This window comes from Grampus griseus, assembly GCF_964374135.1.
Source record: "Grampus griseus genome assembly, chromosome: 5".
NCBI lineage: Eukaryota > Metazoa > Chordata > Mammalia > Artiodactyla > Delphinidae > Grampus > Grampus griseus.
In genome coordinates, this window is record NC_138998.1 from 131,816,255 (window position 1) to 131,826,416 (window position 10,162).

The 10,162-nt window shown below is 59.0% G+C and overlaps 1 protein-coding gene across 1 annotated transcript; it reads left to right on the forward strand.

The window, feature by feature from the left end:
- Positions 1–287: 287 nt before the first annotated feature.
- OLIG2 (oligodendrocyte transcription factor 2) lies at positions 288–1,298 on the forward strand (the record flags this gene model as incomplete). Its single annotated transcript, XM_082654714.1, has 1 exon — positions 288–1,298. The coding sequence occupies exon 1, from the start codon at positions 327–329 to the stop codon at positions 1,296–1,298; it is 972 nt and encodes a 323-aa protein (XP_082510840.1). The 5' UTR covers positions 288–326.
- Between the last annotated feature and the right edge of the window lie 8,864 nt (positions 1,299–10,162).

The window sequence follows — 10,162 nt, forward strand, 5'->3', positions numbered from 1 at the left end:
GGATTAAACCACCTGTGGATGAGAGCGGGGTGAGGTAGCAGGGAGGGAAAAAGAGATGACTTTAGCGCACCTGCACGCCGCAGGAAGGAAGGCCAGAGACAGCGAGGTGCACCAGAAGCGACCGGCCACACGCGCCTGCACCCCGCGCTGCGGTGCAGGCGGGAACAGTTTTTCTGTCTCACTGACCGAGTGCCTCTCGATCTCAGTCTCGATTCTGATCTCTACCTCTCTCGTGTTTCTTCTCCTCTCCACAGTAGGCGTCCGTGGAAGCTCTGAGGACCGAGGGAGGGAGGACCCTGCGAAAGCTGCGACTATCCCTCGGGGCCATGGACTCGGACGCCAGCCTGGTGTCTAGCCGCCCGTCGTCGCCAGAGCCTGATGACCTTTTCCTGCCCGCCCGGAGCAAGAGCAGTGGGGGCAGCGGCTTCACGGGGGGCACCGTGTCCTCGTCCACGCCTAGCGACTGCCCGCCAGAGCGGAGCGCCGAGCTGCGCGGAGCCATGGGCGCGGCGGGCGCGCACCCGGGGGACAAGCTGGGCGGCGGTGGCTTCAAGTCATCCTCGTCCAGCACCTCGTCGTCCACGTCGTCAGCGGCCGCGTCGTCCACTAAGAAGGACAAGAAACAGATGACTGAGCCCGAGCTGCAGCAGCTACGCCTCAAGATCAACAGCCGCGAGCGCAAGCGGATGCACGACCTCAACATCGCCATGGACGGGCTGCGCGAGGTCATGCCGTACGCGCACGGCCCGTCGGTGCGCAAGCTCTCCAAAATCGCCACGCTGCTGCTGGCGCGCAACTACATCCTCATGCTCACCAACTCGCTGGAGGAGATGAAGCGACTGGTGAGCGAGATCTACGGCGGCCACCACGCCGGCTTCCACCCATCGGCCTGCGGCGGCCTGGCGCACTCAGCGCCCCTGCCCGCCGCCACCGCGCACCCCGCGGCCGCCGCCCACGCGGCGCACCACCCGGCGGTGCACCACCCCATCTTGCCGCCGGCCGCTGCGGCCGCCGCCGCCGCTGCAGCCGCCGCCGCGGTGTCCAGCGCCTCCCTGCCCGGCTCCGGCCTGTCGTCGGTCGGCTCCATTCGTCCCCCTCACGGCCTGCTCAAGTCTCCGTCGGCGGCGGCGGCAGCCCCGCTGGGGGGCGCGGGCGGCAGCGGCGGGGGCGGCGGCGGCTTCCAGCACTGGGGCGGCATGCCTTGCCCCTGCAGCATGTGCCAGGTGCCGCCCCCGCACCACCACGTGTCGGCCATGGGCGCCGGCAGTCTGCCGCGCCTAACCTCCGACGCCAAGTGAGCTTGGCCGGTGCAGGCGCGTTCTGGCGAGCGGGGCGGGAGGGGGCGGGTGGGGGGCGGAGGCTGCGGGGAAGCAAGGACTGGCCGGCGCTGGGCCCTGGGAGCTCAGTTCCAAGGAGGAGCGCGGCACCGTGGGCTGGGGGTGGGGGCAATGGTGAGGACGCAGCACCCAGGAACGGAAGCAGTGGAGGCGCGCACTGCACAGTGGGGAGTGACAGGGGCATTTGCTCCGGGACCTGGTTCAACCCCCTCTGGCTTTAAACAGCGCTGCTCGGGTAGACACCGTTTTATATGAAGGCACAGCTACGTGCATCCCTTCCTCCAAACCCCCTTCCCCCGAAAAAGAGGTGATTCTAAAAACTGTAGTTTCCCTGCGAACTTGGCCTCACACGGCCGGGGCAGCCCTTGGTTATACCGGGGAGGAAAGGAGGGAGGGGAGCGTTGGAGACTTCCTTTCCTGCCTCCTCTCTGGGCGGGAAGGAGACTCTCAGCCACACTCCAGAAGCGGCTGTCCGGGCCTTGCCCTCACGGGTCGTCCCTGGCCCAGGGCCAGGGGTACCAGTTGGTCAGAAGCTGGTATTTGGTACCAGAAGCACTTACGGTCGTGTCCAATCTCCACATGTGGGTAAACCCACAGCTGTCTCAGAACTGTTACCGTTCCTCCCTGTCGCTCCTATTGGTTTGGGGGCTTGTGGCTTTCTAATAAAATCTGTCGATGTTCCTTTTTCAACAGTATGAGCAAGCTTTATAGACGATCAGAATAGAACCACTTGTGGATTGGAATAACCTAAAACTGTCGACTTTAGGTGCGGGTGTTTTTTTAGTTATTTTGAAGTAGAATCTCCCTCCCTTCCCATTCTTTCCATCTCTGAGCACAAAGTGATTTGATTTCTTACCTGACTGGGAGCAGTCATTTCGGTACCCGAGGGTTTGACAGAACTCAAAGGATGTTGCTGTGAATATGGTTTTGGTTATTTGGGGAGTTCTGTTGGCTTTTTAGTTTTTTCTTTCTTGGATGTGTAAATATCAATAACGAGGTAAGTGCGTGCTGCGGAGCTGTTTGCTCACATGACTGCCAGTCCTACCCCCTCACCCCCCAGTCTAAGCCGGGTTTCTTCTATATTGGTTTCTTTTTGCCAGTTTAACACAAATGACAAACTCCTCCGTGCTTCCTGTCTTCCGCAAACCGCCTGGGCGCTACCGGAGTTGCAATATGGGCTTCACGGCGTCTGCACGTAACATCCCGCCTCTGATCGCTGCCCCTTGCAGAGAGTGTATCATCTGTTTTATTTTTGTAAAAAGAAAAAAGTGCTAAATAATATTTATTACTTGTTTGGTTGCAAAAAAAATGAAATAAATGATCGAGTGTTGAGATTTTAAATAAAATTTAAAGTAAGTCCGGTGTTTTCCAGCCTTGTGGGTGGGAGGAGGTGTGGGGAGCTGCCTGGGGAAGGGAGTGCAGGATTCCATCCCTTTCGGCCGGATTTGGGGACCGTTCTGCTGGTTTTGCCCTGGAGAAAGATAAAAGGGTTGTTTGCCTATTTTCCTCCCCCGTAACAAACATACTCACATTCTCTTTAAAACACGTTCTGAGCACATCCTCCGGGCGCCTCTCACAACTCGTTTTTATTTTTATTTTCTAACGCCTAATCCGGAACTCCTTTTCCCTTTGGTTGAGGATTATGTTAATTGAAAGTGAAAATTTCCCTCCCTGCTCGAGGAACTTGGGGCCTCCGGAGTGAGGCCCGTGCCTTTGACTGGGGGGTCCGGGCGCTCGGTCTCCTGCCCTGCCGCGATTCCATTTGCTCTCTGCTGAGAGGTGGTCGCCCACCCGCATCCAGCTCGGGGCTTCAGCTGAGGACCAGCCACGTGAGGCCGCCCCCGCGACCGGCATCGCCACGGTGTTCCCGGCAGAGCGCTGCGGGACCGTTTGGCGCGGGATCCGCTAACCCTTCACTCCCTTCCCTGCGCTGTGCACGACCCTGCCCCGGCGCCCACCCCGGCCTTGAACTGCAATATGTCAGGTGCTGGGAACTGCCCGCGGGGAGCGAGACTGTTGCGAGACGCGCTTTGGCCTCGTGCTCTTCCTCCAGGGCCACCTCTGTTTTGTCGCCGCTACCGGGTTCTCCACAATCCAAAACTGCAATACAAATTTAGGACGTGGCTCTTAAGAGAGATTCTGGGTAAAAGTTAAAAAGCTTCGGCCTTTCCCGATCAAGGAAGAGGACAGACCATTTTGCAATCTTTCAGCCCGCCGGCTTACGGAAGAACGCGCACCCTTGAACGCAGCGAAGTGCGGACGCAGTGGACTGGTCCCGCGGCCCTGGGCCCTCTCGCCGACGACGTCTTTGGTGGCCACCGGTGGAAGGTCCCTGCGCCTAGGGCCCCCCGGGGCGGGGAAGGTTTCCCCGGTTGGAACCCCACTTCTTGAGGTCGCCCCTGAGGCTAAGGAGGACACCCCTTGCCCGGGAATGAGGGTAGCTCCATCCCCTCGCTCGGGGACAGGTGCTTCCAGGTCCTCCAGAAGGTACTATCGGGCTGCTGACCTAAACAGCAGGCAGGCGCCCAGGGATGGGTACTGTAGGCCTCGTACCCGGCTTCGCTTTTGACGGAAGGCTGGGAAGAGGCCGAGGGGCTGCGGAGGGGAGAATAAAGGGGGTGGGGCCCAAACCGCACCACGCGAATCCAAGAAGAGAGTAGGGCAGGATCTAGTAGCTTTTATTTCGAAATCCCATTTGAAACGAAAGTTGTTACGAATTCAAAGCTGGGTCCTGCTCCAGCCGAAGACACAAACAGAGGGGACCCCGCGGGATGCGGGTAGGGGGTGGGGCTCCGTCGCAGTCTCAGCTTCCTTCACCCACCTCAAGCCTTGACGTGTGCAGCCGTGGGCTCCCGGCGTGCGCGGTGTATGCATAGAGGGGCAGTTGCTGAAACAAATAAATCAAGTCTTTCCCCACAATCCCCATACCCAAACTCTCGGCCCGCGTCCAGCCGCCAGTCTCGCTAGACCTGGGCCTCCAAGGAAGGAAGGCCTGGTTCCAGCCAGGCTCCGGGCCCTCCCCGGAACCACCCACCTAAACCTTGCGCCCAGCCACGGATCTGGGCCACCACTTGGGAGAGCGCAGCGTCCTCGGACTCCGAGTCGGCGCGCACAGGCGCACACGAGCGCGTACGTCCGCCCGGGGCAGGTGGCTCCTTGCAGAGCGGCCTTAGACTGGGGGCAGCCTGGGTGGGTGACTCAGGCCAGCGGTTGGGCTTCGGAGTAGAGCGAGAAAGAATGTTATGCTACCACGCGGACTTCCAAGGCGCACCCACAACCCCCAGTGAAAGCGAGGGGAGGGGAGAAGGCGGTGGCTAAACGGTCCCGGGAGAGACGCGGTCGGTCCGCAGGGCACTGGGACGGAGGCCCCCTTCCCGGCAGCATTAACTTCTCTCGTGCGCTGGTCTACAGCTCAGCTTCCCCACGCCCCACGTGGCCCTTGCAATTCCTCAGCTCTCAGCCTTGGGGCCCAGAGACTTCTGTCACCAGCCCCCAAGGTCTTCGAGAGTCTCTCCAACCCCTCCCCCACCATAAAAAGCCGCTGACTTAAGGTTGAGGGGCAGTGCCTCCTCCATGGCCTCTGTCCTCCAGAGCACTGTCCTACCTCTTCACTCCCTTACTGGGCAGCAGACACAGAGAAATGACTGTTCCCTGGATTCTGTGTTGGAGAGCATGCCAGAACCCCTGGGTGTTGTCCTGCACCTCTAGCGCCCATAGAGCTGAAACTCTGAATCCCAGGAACAGGCAGTAAGCCAAGGGGCAAAGCAAAGCTTCACACCTAAAGCACATCTCAGTTGGGAACGTTGCTGAGACCCAAGGTGTCACACGCACTCCGAGAGGATGGCTGTAGGAAGAACTATACCGGGGCACTCATGCAATCTGGGGTTGGGACAGCCCAGCAAGTAAGACCCGTCCTTCTCATTCCCAGACTGAAACCAGGGAAAAGCCCTGAGGCCAGGGCATTGGGTTTTAAAGCCCCCAAGACACTCTCAGTGCTGGAGAGCTGTCTGTCTGCCTCGCCTTAGGGCAGAACCCACCTAGCAATCTGTCTGAACTCCCTCTACTAAGTAAACACCTTGATGCCCCCTAGAAGTTCACCAAAAGCCAAAGATTCCCCCTATACAAGCCCACCTCTCATTTTAGGTCCTTCTTTTAGTATGGACTTGGGGCCAAGTCTGGGTCTCCACACACATGCTCCACAGTACCAGTAAGGATTATGGGGGTCTTTGACGGGGGTCCTACACCAAAGGTCTCAAGACTTTGCTGGTGACAGGCTCTTCAGTCATTGTCTCTGCAGACCTGTAAGAGGGGCCAGATTCAGGCCTGGCGGTTCTCAGGGTAAGTTGTTGCTGCACTGAGTCCCACCCTGGCTGAGGAGGGGTGCCTGTGGAACAGCAGGGAGCAGCATGCCACTCCGTGGCTTGGAGGCTGCAGACAGACCATAGGCTAGACCCCTGGGGCTAAGCCCTCCACCCCCTGTCAGGGTAACGGGCCAGCCTAGGCAGGGCAGAGACGGGCATCACCCCTCACTCCCATCGCTACTTCCCATCTCTCTCTTGTGACTGCTTTGTTGCTACAGGGCCGCATCCATTTGTGGCTGGGGTTAATGGGGGGAGGGGACGCTGCAGAGAAGAACAGATGTGGCCGATCGGGGAGCAAGGAGGCAGCACGAGGCTGCACCTCGGGGAGTTCAGGATACTAATAATAGGCGGAGGAGGCTGGAAAAGGAGGCACTAAAATTTATGGAAGGCTAGTTGGTACAGAGCATCGCGCGGAGAGCTTTGCGTGTGTTATTAATTCATTCAATTCTCCCGGTAACCCTTTGAGGATGGTGCTACTATTATTCCATTTTACATGCGAGGAAACTGAGGCACAGGGAGGGTGAGTGGCTTGCTGAGGGGAGGAGACAGTAAATGGAGGCGGCAGGGCTGTAATCTGGGAGTCTGGCTCCAGAGCCCACCTCGGGGAGGTTGCCCCATCCGCACCAACGCCCCCCTCGCCGCCTCCCCCTCCAGGCTGTCCCCAGATTCTGGCTGAGCCGCCAGCCTCGGGAATCGTCGGAGCTCCCGCGCTGCAGCCGGCCCGCACCACGCCCAGCCCCCTTAGGTGACGCTCTCAATGCTTCCCTTGTGCGCCTGGACCCCATCTGGCCCCGACGCCCCCATCTGGACGGCGGGCGGTGCAGAAAGGCCTTAGCAATTAGCGGGCTCGGGTGGGCGCGCGGCGCGGGCGGAGAAGGGCCGCAGCGGGGGAGCTGAAGCGGCCCCTAATTAGGCGGCCGGCGGCGCCGAGAGGGACTATCGTTCGTGGCGGGACAGCTGCCACCTCCGCTGGCCCGCGGGCTGCATCCCCTGCCCGGTTGCGCCGTCCACACCGCGTGCTGCAACTCGCAGAGGAGTCCTGCACGGGTCGGGCTGTGCGACCTCCGAGGAAGCGGTGGGGTGCGCGAGCAGGGAGGGCGCGCTGTCCTCCCCGGGAACCTCGGGCCTCACTTTACAGCACGCCGAGGGCCCCACAGACACGGGAGGGGGCCGACTGCCCCGCGGGCTTCCAGCTTGCGACCACGGAAAGTGGCGCGGCTGACCAGGACCGCCCAGCTGGGCACCGGAGTTGGGGTCCTCCAGCCTCCCCGTCGCCGTTCTCAGGGAACTGACTTGCTCTGTGATCTCGTGCCGAGCTGCGCGCCGGCATCCCCTCCACCCCTTGCTTCCTGGATCCCGAGCAGGCAGAACGGGCCCGAAGGGGACGCGCACCCACGTCCTCCCCCGCCGGGGCCCCAGCGCGACCCGCTCGGGCTAGGATTGAAGCAGCTGCCTTGGACGGCGCGCGGCTTTCCTTTGGGGAGCTTTGAGTCTGCGGCGGCCGCAAGGCCTCTGAGTCCACTAGCTGTGGGCGGGGCTGGGAGTCCCCCCGCGAGAGGGAGACACGCAGAACCCACCAGAAGCGCCTACGTTCACGTGGAGGCCAAACAGCATCCCGGACACCGGCCGGGCACCGGCACCCGGGTCCACGCTCCCTAGTCCACACCCGAGCTCGGGCTCACGGGTACAGGCGCACCGGTGAGCCTGGAACCTCGAAGCCTTGGCCTTGGTCTGGAAGCCATTGAGGCCTGCTGAGCCCTGGAGGCCCGGTGAGCCAGTGATCGTTGGCCAAGGACAGCTCCGTTTACCTTCCCCTTCCTTGGCTTCCGGGAAAGCTGGGAATCTGTCCCCTTCCGCTCCTTCTAGCCCTTGTAGGCCCGGCCCACCGCCCTTCCCTCTGCCGGCCTCCCAGCCCAAGCCTGCTTTCTGAGGCCTCGGCTTCCGGGGGAAGAGCCAGTGGGAAACAGGACCATGAACAATTCACTCCCTCTCCGTCCTCACATCTTCTTGGCAGTAGAAGCTTGCCTTGCAGAGCAGGGCTGGAGTGGCCTCCCAGAAGCCTTGCGTGCTCTCTCTGACCTCAGTTTCCTCACCTGTAGAATGGAGCCAGGTTGGGTGATCACCAGAGCTCCGTGGGAGGATCAGGCTAGGCCCTGGGTATCCGAGCCCTCAGGATCCCCGGATCCACCTCTGGGCAGAGGTTCTGGGAGCCCCTGTCTGGCAGAGAGGGTAGGATGGGTGAAAACAACTCCCCTTAGTGTCCTGTGTGTGCACCAAGAGAGTTCACAACCTCCACTGAAATGGGCGTGTAGACAATTCTAGAAATGACTCCCATTGGTCCTTGGCTTTTCAGCTCCCCCAGGGTACAAACTGCCTCGGATGCCTTTGTATCTAGACATTCCTGCTTGATGTAAAAGAATGAATGGATGGATGGTGCACTGGGAGTGAATGGAGGACTCAGAGAAGGAAGAGGTTTCCAGAGTGTGGAGAGGGAGACGAGAGTGTGAGGGGCCAGAGAATCACGCGTTGATAGGGGACCCTGGGGCCCCTGGGGCCCCTGAACCCAGGGCAGCTGGGTTCCGATTCCCCCGCACTACAGAGAGCCGAGTTATCAGATCTCCCGGGGCGTCTGTCTCTTCTTATGTAAATAGAATAGGTAATAATAGTAGCAGACAATTGTGTTATTGCCAGGATTAAATGAAATGGCCTCGGATTAAATGAATGGCCTCCTACCTGATCTTAGCCATGAACGGATGGGCCCAGGGACCTGGCCAGGGTATAGCGGCTGCACTCTCACTCATGAGCCTGGGCCTCCAGAAAGCAGCCACCAATATTTAGGTCATCTTTTGGGGGTGGGGAAGCACTCAAACACCATGAAGACGGTGATTGGGCAGCTGGGTATGGGGTGGTGGTAGGCTGCCTTGGCCGGGCTCCACCGGCTGTGTGACCTGGAACAAGAGACGGGCACTTTCTGAACTTTAGCTTCTTTATCTGCAAAATAGGGGCGTGATGCTAGTACCATTTCCATAGGGAATCAGGTTTGAAAGGGAGAACCAGGCCCTGGGCCTGGCATACAGGGCAGGCCCACTGAGGCAGACCAGTCTACCTAGCTGCTGGGGTGTCATCTCACTGAATCTTCTACAAGGTCCTACAAGGTAGGGTCCCTGTTATTCTGTCACATGACCAGCCCCGGAGCATCCCAAGGGCACCTATATGACCCAGAACCCCAGGAGAGGCCCAGAAGTGTCCCTGAGCTCTATATACATAGTCCAATCCCCACTCCCACCCTGCAGGGCAAAGCCCCCGTTCTCACCTCCGCTGGCCTCAGGGTGCCTGGTACGGGGCCTGGCACATAGTCCTTGCATTGGCTAGTGGAGCAGGGCCCACTCCCTGCATAGCAACCAGAATCAAGTCTTTTTAAGGGCAGGAGCCAGAATCAGAGAGGAATTAATTGAAGGGAAAGTTGTCTGAGAAACCCAGGCCCCAGCCCCGCAGTTCTCTCCCCTCCCTCTTGGGGGGAGCCCTTCCTCTCAGGGCCAGGCCTGCTGGTCCCTCTCTCCGCGCCCCTCGGATGCCCAGTGCAAGGGGTCAGCTGGAAGGTGAAGGACCCTTCCTGCTCTAGAATTGCCAAGGACAGCCACAGTGGTGGGGCCTCCTGGGAGTGGGGCTGGGAGCTCCCCATCACCCCACTTCTGACCTCGCCCAGCTATTCAGGCCCGTACAGCTCATGAAGACACCAGAATGCTGTGTGGCTCAGCCCAGACAGGAAGGCAGTGACCTAGTGCAGCCCGTGTGCAGCAGGGGCAGGGAACTCCAAGCTGTTAAACCAAAAAGGCGTGGAAGACCCCTCCAGCCCGGGGGCTTACCCTGTCTCCCCTCTCCTTCCCATCATCCCTTCCACCAGATGGGAGTGGGGCTCAGGCCCCAGCCACCCACGGGCAGATCTGACTGTCATCACCCCCGCATTTCGGGGGTTGAATCTATCAGTCACTTGAAAAAATTTTTTTATTGAAATATAGTTGATGTACAATGTTGTGGTAGTTTCAGGTGTATATTTATATATATATATATATATATATATATATATATGTATATATATTCATTCTTTTTAAGATTCTTTTCCATTATAGATTATTACAAGATATTGAGTTCCTTGTGCTATACAGTAGGTCCTTGTTGATTTCAGTCACTTCTTTTTGTTTGTTTTAATTGAGGTAAAATGTCTGTAAGATGAAATTAGTCATTTTCAAGTGAACAATTCAGTGGCATTCACAAGGTTGTATACCCACCACCTCTCTCTAGTTCCAAAGCATTTTTATCCCCCAAAGGAAAACCCCGAGCCCGTTAAGCAGTTACTGTCCACTTGCTCTGCCTCCAGCCCCTGGTAACTGCTAATCTGCTTTCTGTCTCCACGGCTTTACCTACTCTGGACATTTCATTTAAATGGAATCATACAATATGTCC